This window comes from Manis javanica, chromosome 12 (assembly GCF_040802235.1).
Source record: "Manis javanica isolate MJ-LG chromosome 12, MJ_LKY, whole genome shotgun sequence".
Taxonomy (NCBI): domain Eukaryota; kingdom Metazoa; phylum Chordata; class Mammalia; order Pholidota; family Manidae; genus Manis; species Manis javanica.
In genome coordinates, this window is record NC_133167.1 from 109,841,521 (window position 1) to 109,868,157 (window position 26,637).

The 26,637-nt window shown below is 45.4% G+C and overlaps 1 protein-coding gene across 4 annotated transcripts in view; it reads left to right on the forward strand.

Annotated features, from left to right (window-relative positions):
* Positions 1–26,637, forward strand: part of CSMD1 (CUB and Sushi multiple domains 1) — a 1,487,013-nt gene that overhangs the window by 1,326,222 nt on the left and 134,154 nt on the right. For all 4 annotated transcript variants that reach the window (XM_073219228.1, XM_073219229.1, XM_073219231.1 and 1 more), the window contains 7 exons: positions 3,687–3,803; positions 7,128–7,241; positions 8,691–8,786; positions 15,066–15,269; positions 16,135–16,259; positions 16,630–16,726; positions 22,992–23,096. In XM_073219228.1, the coding sequence (XP_073075329.1) occupies positions 3,687–3,803; positions 7,128–7,241; positions 8,691–8,786; positions 15,066–15,269; positions 16,135–16,259; positions 16,630–16,726; positions 22,992–23,096 (858 nt within the window). The remainder of the gene's footprint in view (positions 1–3,686; positions 3,804–7,127; positions 7,242–8,690; positions 8,787–15,065; positions 15,270–16,134; positions 16,260–16,629; positions 16,727–22,991; positions 23,097–26,637) is intronic.

The following is a 26,637-nucleotide window of genomic DNA, read 5'->3' on the forward strand; positions in this document are numbered from 1 at the left end:
ACCAGAAGCGGCTTCTCCTGTAGCCGATGTGGGCTCTGTCCCGGGGAGCAGCACATTCTGTGCATGAGCCGACGTCTGTGGGTCATCCCGACGGCCGATCATACTTTTGCTATACTTCAGGCATTTTAACAGTTCATGTATTATAGGGTACAGCCAGTGCATTTGGGCTAGTTTGTTTGAAAAACATGACAATGATTTTTTTTTGGATATTCATCTGTTTTCTGCAGTTTCTGTTCATTGAAATTTGCTGCAGATTTAGCACCACAGCTGAAACAGCCCAGAGCCCCTTTCTTGGGCCAGAGCAGTTTCTGCCCCCCCTGTGCCGATGGTTTCCATTTGCTTTGACTGTCTTTTGTCACCTTTACATACAAGATAAACATTCCAGTTAGCCTGATGGATGAATAAGTTTTCTGTTACTGTCTGCAGTGAGTGCTGTTCTGAGTCTTCATTCATTCGAAGATACTCTGTTTAATGTGTTAATTACCAAACAGTAAGCCCATTTTTTCTGTTGTCACATTAATATAAAAGAATTCCTAACACGAGAAGGGCCACATGAACTTACATCTTAGATTAACACAAGCACCACAGGCAGAATAATTATTAAGCATTAAGTAAAATTCTCTACATATTTTTGTCATTTTCACAAGTGTGTGGTGGTGGAGCTGTAAGCGGCTGGGGCTTCTCTGTGATGTCCGAGGAGGGCATCTGGGCATAGCACGCTTCATCAAGGCTATCAAGGGCCTCTACTGCCCGGCCATGTTTCTTTCACTGCTTCTCTTTTTAGTATTTTCTTTTATCATAAAATAATGCTCTTTCAACCATACTGGAGAAAATCAGTCTTTGTAGGTACACTTTAATAAACGTATCAGAAGGTATCCTTGATAAGATTTCTGCCTGGTAGTCCGGGCATCCAAATGTGAGCCCTTTGATGATATATGTGCACGTTTCATTTACACTCACTCAAAATCTGAGCTAGAGGAATTTTGAAGGTGGAAAGGGGCTGTTTGCATGATCTGCCTAAACTTTGTATGACTAAAAGAAAATAAATTCCCATTCTTTATTTGTACATACTTTTAAAAATTTGAACTTTAGAATTTTAAGGGGAAAAAAAACATAGTTCTGAAATAATCAGGTTGAATTTATATGGATGAAGTGAAACTCCCACTATTTCATTAAAAACTTTCTGCTTGGGAGTTTAACTTAGGGAAAATGCCTCCTTCAAAAAGTGAAAATAAATTACCATATTTAAAATTGTCAAAAGTCAACATAAGTGTTCTAAAATGATAAAATTATTCTGAATTAAGACATCAGCATGAAGACCACACTTAGTTTGGTTAAGTAAAATCCCTAGTAACTGGTCATAAATAGATCGAAGCTGTTTTCCTCTGACTTTGAGATCATGCCTTCAGTTTCCAAGCCATTGGAACACGCGACTTAGGAAATCTGACAAATCCTTAACAAGACGCTTTTCCCGGGGGGCTGAGTCTGTCCTCGGTCCTGGTGCCGCTGCTGCAGAGAACTGAAGGGCAGAAGCACGGGGGCGGAGCAGAGTGCGTTCTGGCTGTGCCCTCCGAGGGGGGGCGGGCCGGGGCCCAGGCCGGCAGAGGCGGGTCCGCTTGGGGGAGGCGGAGAGGAGGGGAGGGGAAGCCCTTTGAGCTGCGGCTCCGCCTAAGGCCATGGCCCCTTGGCTACTCCCGAAGCCAGGACCACCTGGCGCCCAGTGTCCACTAGCATCTGCGCAGCGTGGGAGCTAAGCCCCCGCCCAGCCCAGGACCTGGGGGAGCCGCAGAGCCCTGGATGGAGTGAGGTTATGTTCTGAGAACTTCCCCAAGCAAAGAGGGGAGATTTTCAGGCAGGCTGCTAAGGAGCGTGATCGCGCAGCCGCAGTGCCGTCCTGGTCGCCCAGGAGACGGGAACTTGCAGGCCCAGATCGGAGCTCTCAGGAGCCCCTCCCTGCTCACCTGGAGTGACACAGAGTGACGCACCCCATGAATGCTGAGTGCAGGCAACCTCAGAGAGGAGGAGGGGTGCTTAAGGGTTTGGGGCCTGGGGTTTTAGACGGCTCTTTTTGGTAAGGGTCAGCCTAAGGCATGATGTACACCGGTGACTCATCATCCCTTTTTGTCTTAAGAACAGGGTTATTTAGGGGACTGTGGGTTCAGGCCTTCAGCATTCTTTGTCCACACGGCTTATGTACACTTCTGAAGTCTGTCTCCTGCCCTGGTTACAAAGTGACTAGCTTAGGGGCTGGAGGAGGAGGGAAGAAAACAGCATATTTGTTGAGTTAAAGAATAAGCTGAGGTTTTACAATGGCATAATCTAATTGATACAGTGAAGACACGGGATACGTTTCTTTATCTGGGGAGTATCTGGCCATTCCAAGTCACTCCTGTTCTTTGGATCTTCAGCTGATTGACTCACTAACTCTGTGAGTCCTCGCTGGCTCTCTGGTTTTATCTGGTGAACTCTTTGAGTCCCTTTTAAGTGGGCTTTACTGTCCCATTCTTCCACCTGCTCGTATCTGTTTCTGCCTAACACTTTGACGTTGGCATCAACATATTCTAAAGAGCTTTAATTATTCGTGGAAATGTTCTGTCCCTCAGGACTTTATGGTGTGTTATTTAACATTCATAAGATTGAAGTGTTATCTCTGGTTTCTGTCCTTTTTTTAGTGTGTGAAAACTGTCTTACCAAGAAGAAATAAGCTATAGAAATATAAACATTCTCAAATTCTGAAAATGATCCTGAGTTCAAGTCAGTGGAGGTGCCCTAAGATCAGCAGTGCCGTGGCCTGGCCAGGGCGGCCAGGGGCTCCCTGTCCCAGCCGTAGCTCTGTGGGGTCCTGTGCCTCCTCCTCACTGAAAAATGACCAGAGTATTGGCAGTTCAGTTCAAAAGCTGGATGTCGCTAGAGGGGGACTTCATTGGATGATGTCTGTTTTAAGATGCTTATTAAATTTTGATCATCCATGCTGCAGTCTTTTGCTATTTTCACAGCAAGATCAATGCCAAGGTAACTAGGATAATTGGAGGGAGGGCACAAACACACACACACTGAGCAGTGTGTAATACCCCCCATTATGTCCACCCTAACTACCTTGATATGAATTCATTCAGCTTTAAATTGAACCTACAGAAAGCCACCCCAGACACATTAGTAATGATGTGCATTAGTCTGGAACGGAATAAAAATGTATGAGATGAAAGTTAAAACACCAACAAAAAGTTAAAAAGCTAACATTTTTTCTTTCAGTCCTAAAGTAATGTAGAAACAATAGAAAACTGAAATAATCTTTGTTTCTCATAAGCCAAAATGATAGTTGATGTCAATTAGAAAATTCTGGTAAGACTTAAAGTAACTGAAGAAACCATCTTTACCGAACCTGTGGGTGTTATTTTTTTATAGCTTTTTTCATTATTATTTTAGTGTGTCTGACGGCAGTCCTAAAAATACTATTAGGTTTTCCTCCTAAGTTGAGTTACTTTTATAGTAACCAGTAAATCTTTGCTTTGCTTTTCCTTTCCCCTTTGATGGCAACGTGAAATAGGTTTTTAGCTGCACCATTCTGTGAGGTTTTTGAGGGCCTGTGCATGCTGCTCACTTAGCGTGTTTCGCGTCTGGTTCGCCTGCCGTGCGCGGTATGGGGACCGTGCGGCACACTGCTGTTGGTGGTTGATATCTTTCAGCTCCCTGCGGAGGACAGCACACTGGATCGGAAGGGGTCGTTCTGTCACCAAACTACCCTCATAATTACACAGCCGGTCAGATATGCCTATATTCCATAACTGTACCACAGGAGTTTGGTAAGAACTTCTTTTTATTTTTAATTCATTGTCGTATTTCTCTCAGTGTTAATTTTTTTACCGTTTTATAAACAAATATCCCCACTCTTGATAAAATAATACAGTAGAATATGAGTTGTCTTAAAGACACAGGTTTTCCAAACATACTGTATTATATCCACTGTAATTCTTTCATCCATGTGCTGTATCATGTTTACATTTCCTTCTAGGATTCTGATCCCGAGGAACCCGAGACTTAAATTTGCATTTGTTCTTATTTTTGTTAGAAAGTGTTTGGGTCAGGGCACTGTGCACAGTGTGAGCGTGGCTGGCCCTTGCACCGAGCCCTGAGGTCACGGTGGATGTGGCTGGGTCAGGGAACACGCCTTTGAGTGGTTGGAGGTGTTGAAGCAGGCAGACTCCTGTGTGACCCTCAAAACCAAGCCTAACTTCCAGCTTTCCCTGCTCGACTTTGCCTCCAGTCTGAGCAGCTCTCTGGAACGGCCCCCTTTCTAGCAGAGTCTTCCCTGGGGCCCGCCTCGGCTCACCCAGTCTGGGCTCCCGCATCTCCAGTCTCACTCTTCCGGAGGAAATTCCTTTTGTGTTGGATCCTTTTCCACAGGAAGCCAAACACTAGCTTTCATAACTTCACAGAACAGTTCCTGTCTTTCCAGTAGTAAAATTTAAAGCCCTATGTAGTCAAGGTTTTTTTTTTGTTTTTTTACATTCAAAATAACAGCCACCCACTTGTAGAATTCAGGCAGATAAAAATCCTTATGTTAGAATCTATTGGAGGGAAAACATTTAAAAAATACAGTTATATGACAAAAAGTTAATCAGTGGGTGAGAAACTTGCATATGGGAGACACAAAATTTTTATGAATTTCTGCTATTTATTATTCACAGGCCTCTTAAAAATCTAATGGAACTTCCCACCAAGCCCTTTGTTCACCCTTACGAATTCTACATTACAGGCCCTTCACAAACTATATCATGCAACTTGTTCAGTTATCTTAAACAACATTCCTCCAATTACTTTCTTTTTGTTTAAGTATGAATACTCCTTTTATTTTTATTCATGGATAATGACAGGATATATTTGTCACAATGGAATATAGCAATCATTCTATTATTTTAGTTTATTAAAAATTTTTATTGTATTGTCACAATATAATTATGATTTTTCAGCAGAAAAATGTCACACCTTTATCCTAAATATTGATCATGATTTCCCAATCTGAAATGATTAATGATATACATTTATCATATTCTATCTGGGCAGAAAACATTAATATGGAACAAAATAGTTGTACAGAAAACTTGATGAACATTTTTACTGCCTTATCTTTTACTGCCTTCTCCTCTTCCTATTTTCTCCTGGAAAATAAGGTAATTGAACAGTTGTGGTAAGTCCAGGATGAATAGAATGTAGTCTGTGCCCCTGAGACGCCCAGCAAATGCCAAGGGGTGGGTGTCGTCCCTGGGCCGGAAGCGGCTGCTCTGGTGAGCAGGCTCCAGAGGGAGGTGTGCAGACCCGGCCCCCGGGGCTTGTGCAGAGGCGGCGCAGAAGCGCCCGTCCAGGCCGGACGGGGCCCCGGGGGGGCGCGCTGAGCATCTCTCGTGCGCCGCTTCACCCGCGGAGGAGCCCTGCGCCCCGGCCCCTCGGCGGGCGCCCTCCCCGCTGCCGCAGCCTGTGGCCCCATCCCAACCCCTCCCGATACACCCGGATGCCTGCCAGGCCACACGTTTTGCCACGATTCTCACCTCCACAAGTTTGCTCTTCATGTTTGCCTGCTGAGATGCCCCTCGTGTTCCGTCTTTACACGGAAGGGTCCGCGTTCTCGTTCCTCACTGACCAGCGAAAACGAGCCCCCCACCCAGAAGCACCCCTTCCCGCTGGCTGGGAACAGCGGCCCCCGCCGCGCTCACGTCCCCCTCACACGTCCAGCCAGTGATGGCTCTCCGCAGGCACCTGCTGGTTTTGGGGCAGAATCCGCGGTAGGTCAGACTCAGCCCAGCAGCCGACAGACGCAGCCCCTCCTCTGCTGACCCCCGCGCTCGAGTCTGTGTCCGGACCGGGACACACATGTTAGCGTGCGGCCACCCTGGATGGCGTTTCCACCCCGATGTCTTTAGTGTCTGCCACACAGTCAGTGCTTTCTAAACGTTTCCTAAGAAAAGGTAGCCGTTACGTGTGCATGGTTCCTTCTGTGCTGTTGAAATGACCCGCCTTCTGCTCCAACAGGATTTAATTATTAGGCGAGGGATTGGGAAGGAAGAATCGTATATGCCAGATCTGTGCACAAATTGGGAAGTTCTCTCCCTCTTTCTAATTCTGTTTTTTAGAGCTCTTCACCCATTGGGAAAATCTTCCTAGTTCACAGGCTTCCTTTAGCTCTGTTTCTCTCTAGGAAATCATAAAATGTTAAAATACAACATGTATCTATTGTGTGCATATGTTATTACATATATGTGATTATGTTATACATGCATGCATTTGTATATGTGTAATAGAATATACACCACATATATAACACAATAGAATCACACAGACACACACCTAGACTGTTAGTTAGATTTCTTTTTATTTTGCCAACACTTACATTAATTCTTTCATTAGGAATCTGACATATCTAATTGATACACATACCTTCCATTTCTTGTTCAGGGTGACTTAGAATGATTTTAGTTAAACCTTACACATAAATATTAGTTGCTCACTGCTTGTAAATAGATACTAAACTACAAGTTTTTTCCAAGTATTCTAAAGACCCCATGTTGAATGAATGTGAAGCAGTAAAATACTTAGCTATGTTTTACTTGGAGGAAGTGTGTTCTTGCAATTTAAATGACCTATACAATAAATGAAATTATATGGTGGAATTATAATAAGCAGTTCCTATAATATATTGCTGATACAAATTGCAATCAGTTCCTATGAATTTGGCATTATAATAAACATAGGTGAAGAATATTTAATTCCTCATGAAATCAGCATGCTTTTACATCCATTATGCATTGAATAAAAAGTCATGAACTGCTCTTAAATAATAGGGCAGCTTTATGGTGTATTTTAAAAATATTTTCATATTCGAACTACACAGTAAATAGTCATTTTATTCATTTATTCATTGTATTAAATATCAGCAGGTCAAGAAGCAAAATAAAATTTTTCAAGCAACTGAAAACCTAGAAAGCAGAGAAAATAAGTCAGTAAATTTTTTTACAGAATTCTTAGGATGATGATCTTCTGGAAGAATCAGCAGATACACAGTACAACTGCAGTCTCTACTTCTTTATTTTTAAAAGCATGTGTGGCCCCCGCCTCCACTCCCTATTTTGCAGTGGTGTTTGGGCAGTTTGCCTATTTCCAGACGGCCCTGAATGACTTGGCAGAGCTGTTCGACGGGACCCACTCGCAGGCCAGACTCCTCAGCTCCCTGTCTGGCTCTCACTCAGGTACCTGTCCAATGAGTTCGTCTTTGATTGTATTTAGATAGCCGGGATGAGGTGTGTGTGTGTGTGTGTGTGTGTGTGCGTGTATGTGTGTGTGTGTGTGTGTGTGTGTGTGTGTGTGTGTGTGTGTGTGTGTGTGTAGAAATTTAATCATGAATTTGCTTGTTTGTTTACTTTTGATGTGAAATGTCAAATGTATTTTTATCTCACATATAAAACTGCCTACCTTTATCATTTTGCTTACTAAGATTGTGGAAAATATAATACCCATCTCTATAAAAAAGGAAACTGTCAGGATAAAAAGTATAATAAACTATTTAATATATTTTATTTTCTGTTCTATGTGTTGTCTTCCTGGAGGTTTATGCTATTAACATTTTGGTATAAATTATTCCAAACCCTTAAATACAAACAGAGACCCATCACATCCACACATGTGTACAGCTGCATGTGTACATACCCATACATACATGCATGTTGAACATGTATATGCATGTAAACATATGTGGCACTGCACAACACAGAGGGTATTTGACAACTTAATCTTTATCCCATACTTTCATTTAAAATCACATGTAGAGGACTCTCCCTATCAAAAAATATAAATGCACATCAAATGTAATTAATTTAGTGCTGAATAGTATTCAGTTGGATTAAATTAACAGTTTATTTTATCAACCCATTTTATTATGGCTTTTTACCTTGTACAGATTGTGCAAGGTTTGTACCACTGTTATGTTTTCATCATTTGCCAAAGGGCAGTAAAGTCATCTGCCTGCATCTTAGACTTTTACCAACGAAGTTTCAAATTTGCTTATTTCCACTTTCTCACTATTGTTAACTAAAGGTTGTAAGGCCTTTGCCCTGTTATTTTCTTAATGTCTAGAAATTCATCAGAAAGTGCACATTTAAGCTATTGATACACATTGACAAACTCACCTCTGAAGAGCTTATGCCATTCACGCACCCCGAGGCAGTACCGAGAGGCCCTCCGGTATTGTACGCATACTTCAGAAAACTATATTCTCCAAGGTTTTTTCGGAGTGTTTTAACTTTTTAAAATCAGTTCTAGATTCAGAGACATTGTCCTAATTTTAAGTAAAATACCAGCAAGTATTTATCCAATAAAGTTGATTCTAAGTCAGCGATTCACCTAGTTCTTATATTTCCCACGTCATCAGCTAACAGGCCTGCTCACTGGTGACTCCCCCCAACAGAAAGGTAAATGAGGTAACGAGTGAAACCACATTTCCATAGATGTGCAGGCAGGGAAAGAGTTTTAAAATCTTGATAGAAACAATGTGTCTGTGTCCTGAACCCCAAAGAGAAGTCTTACAAAAGTTAAGATATTAAATGTGACATTCCACGTTAATAACTATTTTCCAAAATACTGTCTGGCACCATGCTGTGTGTTTACGGATCCCATACATGGTCTCTGGTTTTCACCCCCAGGGGAAACTTTGCCCTTGGCCTCGTCCAATCAAATTCTGCTGCGGTTCAGCGCGAAGAGCGGCGCGTCTGCCCGGGGATTTCACTTCGTCTATCAAGGTACTTGTCGCCCTGCACGTTTCTTTGGTCCCGGGCTTCACAGCACATACGCTGTCTCAGATGGAGCACTAAAAATATCTGGGTCACATTGTTTTTATGTCTAAGAAATTGTAAGGATTCATATACTTACCATAAAATTATTTAACAAAAATATTAAAGTTTGTCTTTCCACACTTAAATATGATATTTCTACTACAAAGGCATCATCATACCTCATTTATCTGCATTGTCAGGAAGCAGCTAGTGCTCAGATTACCTTTGTTTAGCACTGCATATTTTGCAAAATGATTACAAATGTAATAATATTACATCTCATTAGGTAAAATATTTCATAATGGTTTAATGAAATAAATTTAAAGCACTTTATACAATTCCAAGTCTTATTGTAAAAACTAAATAAACAAGTAATTTAACAAAACCAAACAGAATGTGAAATGCCACGCAGGCCTGTACGGCTCAAAATACTTAATTCATTTTGTTTGTGTTCTATTAACTTTTGTGCTTGGCACCTTGATTTTTATTTCTGAATTTGGAGCATATTCAAAATGTTTGAACTTGCTCAAAGTTTCTGAAAAATGAAGATTTTTTTCCTAATCGTAGTTCCCCTTAACTTTGCATATTCATTACATGAACTTGAACACCTGCTGTATAAACCATCATACACTTCCGAAGGTGCAGAGCGTATGCTGGGGTCCGTAAGCTAAGGACGTAGATGTGCAGAGAGCATTGTCTTCAGAGCTGAATTGTGTACTCAAAAATAAGACACATGATTTTCATAATCTCAGTTTTGCTTGAGGGTAGAGGGATTAGTGGCCACTCTTAAATAACTTAATTCAAACCGCAGGAGAATCACTAGCAACAGTTGATTTCCTGTAATAAAGGCTTCTCCGGAAAACCTACTTGACAACAACATGTCTTTCAAAAAGTTATGGAGAATAACAATCTGTCGTGTCACTTAGAAATCATTTCTAATAATCTTACACTGCAAAATCCATGCCCTCAGAAATTTTCAGTGTGAATCCCTTCAGTGTTCAGCTCTAAGATGATAGAAAGTAATGGAAAGAAAGTGAGAACAGACATGTTTCACAGGCCGGCAGGGGGAACAAAATCTCTAACCGAGTTTTGGTAGCACTTGCTTGGATGGTGACACTATTGAGTTAAAATTATATTGTTCTAAGTTATACTTTTTGTTAAACAGTGAATACTTGAACTGTATTTTTTTTAAGCAGGCTTTGTTAGTGAGTGGCCAGTTTAGAATACAGAAAAATAGAAAGAAAAAATCATTTATAGAGACGATGTATTTTTCCCTGTACTTAAGGATTATATTATTACTCTAAGATTCCCCAATTGTATAAAGTTCCAGTACACCTCCTCTTGCTTTGTTCTTACAGTGACTTTAGGCAAAAATTGGTGTCTTTTATCAAAGCTAAATCTTTTGGAGGAAAAAACTGGGATCATGAATGCAATTTATAAATCACCCAAGAGCCCCTTGGGAAGGTGTCAGCGCACATGGAGGGTCAAAGTGAACACAGTGGTTAGATGGAAGCCTAGGAGCCATTGGAATGCTGTTGTGTAAAACTCTCTGAGTAGCGCCTCACACGCGGCCCGCGGCTTCCGCCGTGAGTTACTAGGGCTCTGCAGCTGCGCAGGGACTTCCTTCCTGCTCTGGAGCTAGAAGCCCCCCTGCCCACAGCCAGGCGGTTCTGTTGTGAAGAACTGTTGGAGGTGCCCATGACAGGCGGATCCGTGTCGAGCACAGGAGACCCTTCCCAGACCCAGGTGGGCCAAGAAGGCCATCTGGCCCTCGGCTCTCCACCCCCGAGTTATCCTCGTTAATAGGGAGACAGCGACATGAGGATGTCACTGTCCTTCTTGTCCTGTGAAGAAATGGAAGGGTAGAGGTTCTTTTTCCCGCAGCATCCTAATTAACCTGTATTTTTGCTGGTTTTTGTTGGGAGTAGAAGGGAACATTTGAAAAATGTGCAGAAGAAAGGGTGAGTCAGACCTACATGGCACCCCAGAGAAGGTAAGTGGGGTGACCCTTCATAACAGGACGCAGGACATGGCTTTTCAGCATCCTTTTCACAGGGCCGACTGCCCCGGTGAGGAGCTGTTTGCCTGCTTGGTGATGTCCAGTAAATACGCCAGGACACAGTCCCCTGGGAGAAGAGCAGCACGTTCACGGTCACTGGTTATAAGGGGTCGTATGGCTGGAGATGGGCCATGATGCCGGCTTCCCGGTACTTTTCAGGACAGGTGCGCGCCTCGTGCAACCTGTGGCTCAGGCATCAGCCACACAGGGCAGCCGTATGTCCAGCTTTGATTCTGCAGCCACTCACCTTGGCTGTGTGATAGTCAAATAGAATCTAGAAGGAGAAGTTACAGTGAGACTTGGTCACACGGAAGCAACCTAATGAATGGCTCTCCTGAAGTGAGTCTGTGATCTTCCAGCCCCAGTTGTGGGGCCTGGGGCGTCCCTCCTGCATAAGCAGCCTCCCTGAGGACCCAGGAGAGGTCCAGTGCTTGCTTTTAAACATGCGCACGCTCAGCTTTTTAGATTCTTACATTTATGCCTGGCTGTTTCCACATAGTGTCTGTTTTTCTGATATGTTTCAAGGTAGAATTCAACTCCTCTTTCAGCTCCCTCAAAATAAGTTACTCACAGCAAGATCAGTAAACCACGTGGGACTTACTGGATATTTCAGGGGGGTAAGGAAGCCGTGACTTACCTCAGACCCCACGGCATCACCTGGCTGCCTCTCTGTCTTTCTGAGTCACCCCACCTGGGTGGCTGAGGCTCACCTAGATTCTCACCACCTGCCTCCCAGACCCACCAGCCTCTGCTTTCCTCTTCCAGGATCTTCCAAAGGCAAGACTCACTCTCCTTAGTATTAAAACAAACATAAAATAAACAGAACCAGAAACCTGGAAATGCTTCTTCTAAGTTTGAGTAGGACAAATTTGCGGTAAGATTTTCTCAGCTTGGAGTCCTTCGTGGGCGCACAGACACCTTGTGGATTTCCTTTAGATGGCAGAGGTTACAAGGCTCTGTTGGTTGGTTTTCATTTCTAAGAAACTCATATTTTGTATCAAGAGCTTATAAAATACTTTTTGCAAAGAAGATTGAGCACAAAGTTTGTTTGTAATTCAACAATATACATTTGAATTCATTGACTAGTAATAACTTGTCGAATGAGATTTTTCAACTACTAAAACAGAATGATTCTGAGAGACAGAGAGAGAAAATGTCCCTTAGTCTCTAAATGAGGCAGAAAAGACTCTGTGACTTAGACGTGCAGTCACTGGTTGTGTGACTCCTGCCTGCATTCACGTTTATTTTATCATGATTACTGCTTTTACTCTATCTGCCCAAAAAGAGATGCTGTAGAAAGGTGTGTGCATCTCTGGGGCTTAGAACATTTGGGGGGCAGAAGGGTGCCTGCAAGCCCATTGTCACCCCCAGAGAAGAGTAATCAGTCCCTGCACCGCCACCACATGCTGGCCTGAGGGGTCAGTCGCCCTGGCTGACCCTGGCCCCCCAGTTCCTGTTCGCATTCCGTGGAACTGATGGCAGGGTGGTTTCACAGCAGTTGCTGAGAGATACAGAATAATTGCTGCTTTCTCCCAATTCACGGGAACCTGGTGTGAAAATGCCAGCCCAGAAAACACCAGTAAGGCTGCCATGTTGGAGACTGATAGTACAGTGTGGGGTCTTTGCCACAGAGAGCTCGTGCTTGCCACGACTCAGACAAGTGGGAAAATTACCAGTGGAGGTATTTCTCCGTTTCTGCACAAAGTCCCTGAGAATTGATGGTGGAGGCTTCACGGAGCATCATTCATTTATTTACTCGTTAGCTCTCATGAGCCTGTTCAGCTATAGCAAAAACTCAGACACAAACATCACAAATATAAGTTTAAGCAAGGTTTTATTATAATAGAATATTATAGTCACTCTGCCTTATCCTTCTACAGAAAAGAGCAATCCTGATGTATCATTTTCAACCATAGCTATTAGATGGTACACACTTTTAAAATGTTTGCCTTCTGATAGGAAATATTTCAACACCAAATTGAAACGCAGTTTAATCAAAATAGTCGTCTGACGTCCATTCTGGTAGCACTGGGTCCTCACCCGCAGTTATGCTTGTGGTGTCTGTCAGCTTTCCAGTCAGTTGAAAGTGTGATGCCGGTGTGCCAGGGAATGTGGGGTGACGGCCCGTGCGCCAGGGAAGGCAGGGTGACGGCCCGTGTGTCAGGGAAGATGGGGCGATGACAGCATTTGTTTTTAAACAAGTGAACACGTCTCGCAGAGGGCTGCACTTGTGAGTGAAGAGGTCCGAGGACGGGGGCTGGGGTCCTGGAGACATCGAACACAGCCTGATGTTTAGCTGCGGAGGACAAAGCCATACCTCGTGGCTCTCTTTCTCCGAGTTGGCTTAGCCTGACAGACCTCTTTCCCAGTTGAAGCAACGTGCAAACCGTACCCCATATCCCTTTTGAGAAGCACAAAAATCCCTTACAGCCAGTGAATTCTGAGGCGCGGCCCGAGAGGCGTTCCATGCCCAGTTGGGCTGGGGCTCGCCCGCCGTGCCCACAGAGAGCCGGGCGTCTCAGGGAGTTCCGGGCAGGCCTGGGCCTGGGGTCCAGGCTCGCGCGAGGAGTCTGGGCGGGGTTAGAGGCAGAGGGCGTGGCCTCGGACTAGGCGCTGACCTTCTCTTGGTGGGAATCCTGTTTTACCCAGAATGGAGCGGGGCTAACGCCGTGGTCGGTAAAGGCGATGACATGACTCAGTCGGTCACGGGAGGAGAATCCCGTTTTGTGCTGTGGCTTGTACCGTGTCCCCGGCTCTGCTGCGGTCAGGCCTGAGCACACTCTGCCCTCGGGGAGTGCGTGCGGCCGGCACGGGCAGCACGTCCCAGCTCAGCACCGGGCAGCCGCGGAGGCAGGTGTCCCAGCCGGTCCTGATGTTCTCACACCCTCAGGCCGAGGGACGCCCAAAGCTGGAGTATGTCACTAAACTTCACTGTTCGCTGCTTAATCCGTTTTTTTTTTTCATTTCTAAACTTACAGTATAATATTAGACCTGCCCTCTTACACTCTACATCCTCTCACTAAGTGACAGGATGCTGCCCCCCCTACAGCCCCCGCTGCGGAGAAGGCCGGCCCCCCGGGAAGACCCAGGAGTGCGCGAGGCCCGGGTCACGTCGGTCGGCGCCCGGCCTGGGGGCCAGGCTATCCTTCCTTCCTGTTTCTCCCCAAGGCTTTCCGCAGAGAATGAATAGTTGAATTGTATGTTTTCCCGTCATACGTTTTTTTATGATGGTAACATGAGATGTTTCACCTCATGTTAAATTACTTAAGTCGTTGTGAAAAATTAGCCAGTTTTTAAGCGTGCACGCAGTACAGTCAACTAGAGATGCGGTGTTTACAGCAGATCGTGGAACATGCCGGTCCTGGGTGGCCGAAACGGGCCCGTGAGCAGCGATGCCTTCTGTTTTAGATCCCACGCGTATGCAGTGCTTGTCCCTGGGACCGGCTTAATCCACTTAGGATAATGCCCTCCAGGCACATTCATGCCGTCTCCATCGGCAGGCTGTCCTTCCTTTTTTAGGCTGAATGATACTCCATTGTGTGTTCCATCAATGGATGTGTGAATAATACTCCATTGTGTGTATACTATGATGGACGCATGAATAATGCTCCATTGCGTGTTTCCATCCATGGATGCGTGGGTTGCTTCTGCTGTTTAGCTGTTATGAATAGTGTGGCAGTGAACGTGAGAATGTGAGTGCAGATTTCTCTCCGAGATCCCGACTTCAGTCACAGTGGGCACGTGTCCAGAAGTGAGCTTGCTGGCTGTTTTCAGTTTGTTACCGTGCTACACTGTACACCGGCCTTTGTGCAGCGGCCTTCAGCAGCCTCCGTGGCACTTGAGGAGAAGCACCAGTTCTCTGCCATCTCATGACCAACAGCACTGCAGCCGGCTGCTTATAGCTTATTTCAAGGGGCTGAGTGCCCTGGGTCCTCGTGAGGCACTGGTCTCCCTGGGCTGCGTTTTCCTCATCTGAAATGAGAATACGAGGCAATCCTTGGGGCGGTAGGAGGATGGAATGCACATGTGACGTGCTTTCTAAATCCTCCCCTGTGGAGACCGAGAACGGTGGTATTAATTTCCATATCAACCTGAGCTCTCGCTGGACTGTCTCAGATCCGTTTCCAAGGAGGATCACGGCCTTCCGGTGGAGGTACAGATGGCTGCATTGTGTGTTCTGTGTCTAGCTGTCCCCCGGACCAGTGGGACCCAGTGCAGCTCTGTCCCTGAGCCCAGATTCGGAAGGAGGATTGGTTCAGAGTTCTCAGCAGGTTCCATCGTTCGCTTCGAGTGTAACCCGGGATACCTGCTTCACGGCTCCACGGCTGTCCGCTGTCAGTCTGTGCCCAACGCGCTGGCCCAGTGGAATGACACGATCCCGAGCTGCATAGGTGAGTGTGTGTCCATGCATGTGACAGTGTTTTTATGGTATTTACACCCAATCTGCATGAACCGGCCATGCTGCAGACCCATTTAAGGACAGTTTATTTTATCAGAAACAGTTGAGTAGCAACCAGATCCTAACCATGTTTGTGTTTCATGAAACTGCTCATAAGGTTAACAAGGATGAAGCATGTTTCCCTCCCCATACTTACTGAGTATGCCATCAACACTCAGGCTCTGCGTGTGCGACTTAATTTCATTTTAGGGAAAAAGCACTATAATGTTGATTTGCTATATTGTGTAATGCCCTTTTAATAAATTTGTGCTAATGAAGGTTTGAAAAGTAATAGGTTAATACAGCCTGAATAACAATGGCATTGTTAGTTATAGCTTATTTGCTTCATTTTATGGAAGATCCTCTCGTGCAATCACAATTAGCACTTGAATTCATTTGCACATTTGAAGCGTCTGTTCCCTCCCTCCTCCCTGGATTTGCTCATAAATCCCACTAATGTCACTTGGAGTTGCTTGCCTGCATACAGAAAAGACCGCTCTGCAGAGCTCCTTCAGTCGTTGCATAAATTATTCCAAACAGAGCTCACTCCAGAGATGCCACCGTCAGGGCAGTCCCTTTCCAGAGAACTCGAGGAGATTTATTTTTAGACAAAGATCCATAACTTAGTAGCATAATGAATAACAATCAGTGATACTGCTAATCTATAAGAGAACAGACTAAATTCGACCTTGGCTGACAGTGCTGCTTAAAGGTCCCGGTTCCTGTACAGGGTCCAATCACACAGCCCGGAAACACCAGCACCGAGCCAACGTGCCCCTTGCTTTGCTTTATCTGCATTGAACGTGTCTGCCTTTCAGTGCCCTGCAGTGGTGATTTCACTCAGCGCAGAGGCACGATTTTATCCCCCGGCTACCCTGAACCATATGGCAACAACTTGAACTGTGTCTGGAAAATCATCGTGACAGAGGGATCGGGAATCCAGGTAAGTCCGTCCTGCCAGGCCACTGAGAAACAGGGCTGAGCCAGGTCCCTGGGCCCCTCCCTCCTTCCTCCTTCCCTCCTCCCTCCTGGGATTGACTGTTTTAAATAAAAATCATAACCTGTTTCTCTTTTCTTACTACTTCAACAGTATTTATAATCACGTTTTCTATATTTGGAATAAAAATAATAGATTTTTGGAATGAAAATTCCAGAAGCGCCATTTGTAGACATTTTCAGATGTCCTCGTGGTTTATTCCCTTTGGACACAGCTTTCTCCTGCATTCCTATTCTACCTCTCATGGAAACCCCCATGTGATTAGGCTGATCTGGTTAAACCAAAATAGTATTAACTGATCATTATTGTTTGGTAGATCCAAGTGGTCAGCTTCGCCACGGAGCAGAACTGGGACTCTCTGGAGATCCACGACGGCGGGGACATGACGGCGCCCAGGCTGGGGAGCTTCTCAGGTGAGAGGCACCAACTCCCTTGTCTGTGAATCTAAATCATCAACACTCACGGAACAACAGCAACAAAACACTTGGGGTACACATTTTCCTGCAAACTCTTCCATAGCCACGATCGTTCCTCTGGTGCTTAGAGACCGCTGCAACAGGCGAGAGAAGGGACAGCTTTGCTCGGGCTAGCAGGAGGGCGGGTAGGGCAGGGCGGGGGCACAGGGTTTGTGCAGGGCAAGTCAGGCGGGCAGGACGGGACCCTGGGTGGCGGTGGGAGGGGTGAAGGCAGGCGTTAGGCAGCCGTTCTCTGCTCTTGAGGACAGACGAGCAAGCACTCCGGGAAGATTCCACTCTGCATTTGGGGCATTTAGGCCTGAGCTTGCAGCTCTTTGATCTTCAGAGCTGCCCAAAATCTCAGCCCTTTACAGCAGGTGCCACTTGCCCTCCAGTGCCTGGTGTGGCATTGGAGTCACCTGCAGTGCAGTCCTTTCTTCTTCCTTCTGCCTCCAGCCGCCACAGGCATTCCTCTCAGGACACGCTCGGCAATTCCCCTGACACTGCACATGAGCACGTTTGCCCCCTCGCACCTCTGCTCAGTTCGGGCAGGCTGTGCTGCCTGCCCACCCGTGTGTGTGCCACGCCTAGGGCCCCAGGCCAACAGCTGTTCTGGCGTGCAGCACTGCCGAGCACCTACAGGGCCGACCTGCCGGCGTCCTGAAAGCCCTGGGAGCAAAACTCTTGTTGAGGGCCCTCGCTACGGACAAGGCACAGAGATATGCACATTTTAGAACTGTCCCCAATCACACAAAAAACCAACAGCCCTGCCCTCAGAGTCTGGCTCCTTAGAGCTCATTGGCCTGACTTATGCCACCTGCTTATCGCTGTTGCAAAGGGACACTAGCAATTTTTTTACTCTTTTCATTCCTTCTCTAAACCTTTCTCTTCTACCTAGAGAGCAGGAACTGGATCGTGGGTGGGCCATTTACAGCCTCTGTCACAACTTTTGCTGTGTCATTCACCTCTCTAAGTGACACAGGGATCTTGTCTCTGGATGTCAGCAGATGAAAAGATGTTTTTACATGGCCAGTTAATTCTGTGCAGTAAAATGCCAGCCTAGCATTTGTTACTTCTCACACAGCCTAGGAATCTGTGTTGGCCTGTCTTTGTATGATTTCTGTCTTCTGGAACCTTCTTCCTCAGCCGTGCCTTCCTGTCCTGCAAGCTTAACCTCAGCACCATCTCTGCCTTTGAAGCCTCGCTCCTCAGCAGAACTGCCAGAACCCTCAGCTGAGCACGCGGGTGTTCTTTCAGGCACCACTGGGTCCCAAGCACGTGCTTGTTGCTGAGGAATAAAAGCAGAAACAGTGCCATTTAAAACCCATATGGAGATGCCATAACTTAACCTAAATAACCTCCACAACTTTGGCAAATAAGCAAGGTGTTAAAAGAAGTTCAAAAGTAGTATATTCTCCAGGATTTGGGCGAAACCATTTTAAAAAATCTTAATTGATCTTATAAAATATCTGGAGAGAATTTGACTAACTTAACAGATTAGTAAAATATAAGCAGATAAATTAAAGAGAGAAGAAGTGCCCCTGCACAGAACCATACGGCCTTGTGCCTGGATTGTGTTATATACTCAAAATCTGAGCTGTATTGTTCATTCCTGATATAATGTGCTCTCTCACTTGCTAGACCCTTAAGTTTCCTGAGAACATGAATTAATGTCCGTGTGCGGTACACACCTCTTGGAACACATGAACTGAATCCGTCAAGCCTGCCTACAATTATGTGTTCTGACATTTTTCATCTGAGGGTCCAGTTCCATCATCCGGATGCATTTGTATGTGTCAGCTGATGTGGGTCAGCCGTGTATTAAGCCTTCTATTGGATCATATGTGAGCTTTGCTTCAGATGTGTGAGTCCACACTCCTGAGTTAGTGGTAGGAACTGGTCAGTGTTCACAGGGAGGGGCTTCGTGTGGCACTGCAGTGTGGGGTCCCAGGGTGTGCTGGGTGAGTCTGGGGTGGTTGGCGGTCAGGAACCAACCGAGCAGGTGATCTTGGACAAGCCGGCAGCCAGTAAGGCTGGGAGGTGGGCACACATGTGGAAACTAAGAACACACATAAACGTGCCGAGAAGAACGTGCCCCCAGTCTCTCAGCATTTGAGAAGGGAGATGGAAAGTGGAAATGAGGAAGGCTGGCATGGACCTGGCATGTTGGATTTGAATTAGAGATATCGGTGTGGGCTCTTGGTTTCCGTATGTGTGACTATAGGCGAAAATGACAGGTCTGTGTGTGTGTGTGTCTGTACGTACTCCCCGCCTGTCTCTGAGGTGTGAAGCACCACCACTCGGGTAACAGTGAACCCACCTGGTACCCGATTCTGGGTTTCTTAGTGTCGTTCTAATGCCACTTTCCTCTTAAAGGAGCCGGTGTTTCATTGAGAAATGAGACTCCGAGGCTCTGGCAGGGAAAAGGGGTGCGTGGTGAGCCAATCTGTGTGAAGAAGAAATCTGTGAGTCTACACTGGTCAGATACACACAGGAAGGAAAGGGAAAGCTTCCCTTCGCACAGTGCAAGCTGATAAATCTGGGAGGAAGATGCGATGGAGAACAGCTTGGCACCTTTCGATGACAAATGGTCCAGGCGAGGACATGGGTGGGTGTGAGAACTTACAGGTGAGACTGCAGGGAGAGTGGGCATTGCCGGGCTCAGCGCATCTCCCTGTCGAGTCCTCGCTCATCATGGAGGAGGAAAGTAGGGATTTCACAGTGGCAAGGGCCAGCAGATGCCCCTCCGCAGCCTGCTATAGGCAATGGGCAGTCGGGTGCACTTATTTCCTGACCCAGAGCAAACACCCAGCAAAAGCCCGGCTGGTTGTAGGACTGCAGCGCCCGTGTGTGAGTACTCCCTCCGCAGCCGCCGCCACGATGCCACAAGTGCAGAGTGGGGGCGCCGCCCAGGAGTGGGGCAGCTCTCTCGCGCCTGAGCAGGCAGGAAGCCCCCGGAAGTGCCGAGCACCTCACCCTGGGGTTCTGGCCATACATGCACAGCCTGCATCCACGCGTGGGAGCAACAGGCAAACCCAAGTAAAAACAGTCTGCACGGAACACCTGGCTTATGTTTTTCAAAAGTGTGGAGCTGCTCTTCAGCCCAGAAAGGCTAGAAACCTTCAAGACCGAGGGGAGCCGAGGGGACGTGCAGTCGGGTGCAACGGAGTGGCCAGGGACGGAGTCCGGAGTCCTTGTGCGAAAAAAGCCGTTACTGACAGCTTATGGAAAACCACACAAGGCCCTGGATTGGATGGGACTCTTCCAGCCGTATTGGGGTTTCTGAGAACTGTATTGAGAAATGTACACTGAATTTTTACAAGAAATGGGTCATCATATCTGCAGCTTGCTCACAATGGTTTGGAATAAAATAATTTTACAGATACATATATGAATTATAGAGATAATTGTGTAATTAACAGGTAGTGGACATATGTGAGTTTTTGTACTAAATTTTCAACTTTTCTTTAAGGTAAAATTTATCAAAAATTTAAAAATATTTTTCTTAATTTTATAGGGGAGAACTCTCAAGTCAACCATAAAACTTGAATATTTTCAAGAACCTAATATTTAAAGAGTGTTATTCCTATGATACTTTGAAAATATTTATAAGGGAGCTGTTGAGCTGGTTTTAAGTTAGTTGTTCAGTAAAAACAAACAAGAATAGTTGTTGGAGGTGCATATTCCAGGAAAAATGGTTGACTTTTTAAACTCAAGTTTTTTGTTTTCCTTTTCCATTCGGAGAGGTGTATGTATGTAAGACATATGGTGTAAGCTATTCAAAACCATTTTTGGAAGTGGGCAGGTTATAAAACCAGAACGGGATTCACCCGAGTCTGTAACTGACAGTCAGTATTCAGGGGAGTAGATACCAGTGAGCTCAGAGGGGGACTGGAGGGACAGCGGTGCAGGCTCCACGGATTCTTTGTCAGGTGCTGTCCTATCCAGGTCCCAGTAAACAATGGGATCAAACACATTCTCCCTGTGCCAATACTTGGTGAGCTCTGAGCTGCACTTTGCATGGGGGGATAAGCTGCCTCTGTAGTCCATTCTGCGAAGGGCCCTGGGGTGGAAGCGAGGCCCAGGTGCCGCAGCTCAGGGCCCTCCCAGCCCACCAGCACATCCCATGTGCCATCTGAGCGTCCAGCATCTTCTGTAGCAGAACAGATGACCGCGCTGCATGGTGAGGGATGCCCTGCACTGCCCTGCACACATTTACTTGCTGCCGTTCACGTCACTGGGAGGGGACATGACAGCTCACAGAGCACTCTCATACCCCACTCGTTTCAGTCACATATAAGGGATTTGTCACTGTTTTTATTGTGTACCATTGGAACATACTAAAATGTTTTCAGTGTTGGAACTAATTTGTGTCAGAGTCAGGAGTGCAAGTAGGTTTTCTGATCCCCGGAAATATAGTCACTAGAGACAGAAAAGTCCAATGGTGTATTGTAAAAGCCTGTGTGTGCACATTTCTGTGCAAGGCACGGGGACTGTCAGTTAGAGTGTAAGCTAGGGACTCATCTCCAAAGAGGGTGCATTGGGAACACTCACCAAGCAAGAGGTGTGGGTGGCGGGGGTGACATCACACACGAGGACCTAGGAACAGTGTCCCCAGACAGGGGAGCTGGACTGTGTTCCCAGCAGGGCATGGGCTGAGCCTTGGAGGCGGAGAGCAAGGAAGGGCCGCTTGGCCTCACAGACTGAGGGTCACCAAGCAGAAGGACGCAGTGGGGGAGCTGCTGCCCACCTGTCACAGGGCACCAAGCAGGAAGCAGTGCAGATGCCAGAGGAAAATGTGTCACCTGTCATGAACCAGTGTTCTTTCTGCAGACGTGCAAAAATACAAAAATAACACAACAGTAAGAGAGCAGCAAACACCACAAAAATTTGAAAGAGGCAAAAGTCAGTGTTTTTGGTGGCTGTGTCATTCTCATTGAGCTGGAAGGAGCCCCAAGTCGGCTGGCCGGGCACAGCTGATGCCCCACGTTCCTTGCCTCCTTCCCCGTCAGAAGGCCTCCTCCAAGCCTGAGTGTGCCCCACTGGGGAAGGGGAGTGGATTCCTCAGAATGACTCTTCTTTTTGGAAACAGGCCAGGTCACCCCACTTTGCAACATTCCGATCTCTGCACTTCACTTGCTAGTACGTAGTTTCAAACGATCATCTGTTTTTGCACCGACCAACCAGGGTAGCCTCACCGTTTTCCCCCACAGTTGTTAGTTAGAAACAAAATCCATCTCTGATCTATCATCTATCAAAACAAGGCCAAACAACAAAGGAGGTAAATCTGCAAATATTTTCCAAGTGTTAATCATTCAGCACTACTAGGGGGTGTTTCTCCACTGAATATGCACTGATGGTTCTGAAAGGACCCCGTGTCCAGAGCCCACCCCCTAACAGCCAGGGTAAAGGGACCGAGACACAGCCCCCACCCATCAGGGTATCCGCTTCCACAGGAGCCCCACCTCTACCCTGTGCCTCCCGGCGGGCACACAGTCAGACTGCAGCGTTCTCCTTCCTTCCCTCGTTTCTCACTGTTCCTTCTCACGGTCCAGTAACACTTGGGTGCTGACTGGCCATGGATGCCAAACTTCCTGGGTGAGTCAGTGCTCAGACTGAGGGTCACCTTTGTAAGCCCATGATAGACTCCATATGCTGACCTCAGGGAAGAGTATTTTGTGTGCAGAAAGGGCAATGTACAGGGAGAAGGCAAATAAAGATTTTTTAGGGCATTTGATGGCTATTTCATTAGCCTAGGCAGGCGTTCAAAGTGGTGATGGCTGTGGAAGTAGAGGCCAGCTCGGACTTTAAGCGTTCCATATTTTGTGTAGCTGGATCAGTCTGCTTATCATCCTTGTGTGTTTAGTGAAGTCCACGTCCAAGGCTCTGTCCTTTCCAGGGGAGGCTGTGCCTTGGGTCGTGCCAGGAAATAACCAATATGTTTGCAGAGGTGGTTGATGGGTTTGTCTGGTTGTGCCTGAGAAATAGGCCCGAAGGGCCATGAAAACAATGCTCAGGGTTCAGTAGGTGGCAGTCAGACAGGCAGGAGGCTGGAGGCAGCCGTCAGGCAGGTTGGAGGCCAGAGGCGGCCGTTAGGCAGGTTGGAGGCAGCTGTCAGGCAGGCTGGAGGTGTCTGCAGCCTGGCACAGGCCTCTCCATGCAGTTCGTATAGAAAACTGAGTGCATGTCTAACAGTGAAGGTCCGTGTCCCTCTTTCTTACAGGTACCACGGTGCCGGCGCTGCTGAACAGCACATCCAATCAGCTCTACCTACATTTCCAGTCTGACATCAGTGTGGCGGCTGCTGGGTTTCACCTGGAATACAAAAGTAAGGCCAACCGCTTCTGCATCGGCTTCCATTGTAATGATAAGCAGGTTCCTTAAAAGAAAAAATAAATCCATGCCTTTACCATGCAGTGAAATGCTGCTGTCCTAGCACTGTTTGAGAAGTCACGTGAAACGAGGTCATCCAAAGACTATCTCTATGAAATACATGTTACAAATGACAGATTAGCGAGGAAACGTAGGCGTTAGTATCTGGAGTGCTGAACTCCTGACTGTCACACAGTGAGTGCCAAGGTTCAGACTGCCCGTGCTGCAGTCTGGAATCATCAGGTAAAACTACTGCCATCATTCGGACTGTGTTACCAAGTATGAAAAGTAACCATGTAGCAGTACTTGTCTGTGAGTGATGGCGAATATCCATACCAGCGTCCAAGAACAAAATCATAATTTCCCAATAGATTATGGTCAAAGCCATTCCTGTTACTAGTCTCAAAGGCCATCAGCACAGGGCCAGCAAAAAGCCACCATTTCAGAGCAGCTTGTGTTGTTCAGTTTAATTGGGGGAAGGCATTGTGACATAATGGCTGACCTTTTAAAAATGGGTGCAAGGCTGAGTTAACAGTCTGATGAATGGGTCAGCAAAGGTCAGGTTCACACATATGTGGGGTATTTGATTGTGCAGGTAATCCTTGTGAAAGCAAAATTAGAACTTGCAGTGAGAGCAAAGTTTATTTTAGGACATGTTTTCAAACACTAAAAACACTCAGTGTTGATACTCATCTCCTTTAATAAGCAGTTGCAAATAAGCAAATACATAGATAAGCTTTAGTAAGTGATCTTTTGAATCCAGGTAAACAGTTTGCTGGGATGCAAATGCACTACATGTTTTTGAAAGGCCAGATTTCCAGCTGTTGATAAATATTCTGAACCAGACTCAAACCACAAGGTTGTTTTCACATTCTGGTCAAATTTCCCTACTTATTACAGGCATTTGTATGCAAGTTTATTCCAATTCATTTGAATAGGACTACTTCGGTGACGGAGTGAAATGATACTGTGGATGTTATTTATGTAGGAAATGTCTGGAAAAAAATGGATACTTTGATACATTTTGTGAACATCTGTAGATCGGAAACTATAAACCTTATTTGAACAGTGTTAATAAATTCAACAATATTTTTAGCACTGTTAGGATTGATGAGTGCTCTGATCTCCTCTCAGAGTCAGCCTGTGGCTGTGACTTCACTCATTTCTTATAGAAAGAGGTGCCTGGGATGTAATGAACCTATAGTTAGTATTGTGTACAATTAACCGTGTGCTCGGAGCTCCAACGATGTAATTGTCTGTCTCCCACTTTATTCCCAGCCAATATACTGCATTAAGACAGAGAGACTAAGATATTTCTCACCAGACTGAATCTTGTTCAAGAACTGAAGTCCTCACTTAATCACTTCTTATATTTATTTATTTTTATTTGGCCAACCATAATGCTGTAGTTTCATCTTTATCATTTTTTTTGAGTGGTTGTTTTCTGATGCTAATGCCATCCTGAGAGTTCACATCATTCTTTACCTCCTTCCTATATACTGACAGGCAGTCATTTTTCTGTTCTAATTCTTTGTCCAGAGTTTAAAATGCAGGTTATATAAAGTGTTCAAAGAATTAATCATCTTAAAGGCAATATCAAGCAGTAGGACTGTTGTGGGGAGTTGCAAAAAGATAATGTACTATTTTTATTCTATTGACATATTTCCTTACCCACCTCAAAATATGTATTATTAATCTGCAAGCTTCTAAATTCAGAGTATTAGCAGTATATCCCTGAAATAAGTCTCCTGTGTCCTTACCGATATGTGCCTCATTGTTTTGTCTGTCACTGCAAGTGGGGTATTGAAGGATCCTGCTCTTTCTGTGTTTGTGCCCATTTCTCCCTGTATTTACTTCAGACATTTATGAGTTCCAATGTTAGGTGCCTACGTATTTATGATCATTACATCTTCCTGGTCAGTCGACCCTTACTCATTATAAAATGTCCATCTTGGCACCTGTGACAGATTTTGTCTTCGAATCCGTTTGGCCTGCTACAGATAGGTAATGCCTGTCCTCAGCCTCCTGTCTTGTGGGGAAATCCTGCCCCTCCTTTCACTCTGAGCCTGTGTGTGTCCTTGGATGCAAAGTGGGTTCTTGCAGACAGCAGAGAGTGGGGCCTTATTTTTTTATCCATTCTGCCAATCTGTCCCTTTTAATTTAGGAATTTAATCCACTGACTTTCAACGTAAGTACTGATAGGGAAGGCTCACTATTGCCGTTTCATTCATTTGTTTCCGGTGCATCTTAGAGCTTTTCGTCCCTCTCCTCTCTTGCCGCCTTCTTTTTTATTTCCCTGATATGTGTACTGACGCGTTATAATTCCTTTCTCACCCACCTTCATGTGCACTCAGTAAGTATTTTCTATGTGGTTGCCATTGCGATTATATAAAGCACCTTAAAGTTAGAACAATGTATTTTAAACTGATGCCAACTTGAATCTCATATAAAAATTCAACTGCTTTACATCTCTGTCCCTCTCCTCCACTTTGCTGATGACACAAATTACCTCTTTTTGCAATATATACCACTAACGGACATTTATAGTTGCTTTTTGTACTTTGGTTTTTAAAATTCTATACCAGATTTTAAAGTGACTGATGTGCCTGCATTACATGCAATACTACAGGATTCCATATGTGTCTGCATATTTACTTTCACCTGGGAGTTTGATGATTTTGCATGGTTCTGTGTTGCTGTTAATGTTCCTTTACTTCAACACGAAAGATGCCCTTTTGCATTTCTTTTAAGGCAGGTTAGTGGTAGTGTGCCCCCTCAGCTTTTGTTTTCCTAGGAAAGTCCTCCTTTCTTCTTCATTTCTGAAGGACAGTACTCTTGATTTTCACCTTTTTTTCCCTTGGCACTCTGAATACATCATTTCACTCCCTTTAGGCTGCAAAGTTTCTGCTGAGAAATACACTGGAAATCTAATAGGAGTGTCCCTGTACTTCACAGTTTGCTTCTCTCTTCCTGTTTTCAAGAGGAAAAAGTGTTTCACTTTGTGGCCTGACAGGTTAGTGGTAATGTGCGCCAGTGTAGGTCTCCTTAGATTTGTCCTAACCGGGATGCGTGAGCTTCTTTAATTTCCATTTCTTTCCTCAGATTTGGGCAATTGCAGCCATTGTTTGTTCAGATAGACTCTCTGCCCTCTTCTCTCTTTTTCCTTCCTCCTGAGATTCCCATAATATATGTTCCACTTTATGGTTTCCTGTAAGTCCCTGAAGCAGTCTTTATTTCTCTCCATTCTTTTTTTGGTTTTGCTCCTGACTCAGTAATTTCAAATGACCTTTCTTCACGTTTGCTTATCTTTCTTCTGCTGGATCAAACCTGATCACTCTCCAGTGAATTTGTCAGTTCAGTTAGTGTTTTCTTCAATTCAGAAATCTCTGTGTGGTTCTTCATCATAGTTTGTTGATTTTTCATTTTGTTCATTGATCCTTTTCTTGATTGAGGTTGGTGGTTTTCTGCGTTCTCATATATTTATTGAGAATTCTTTT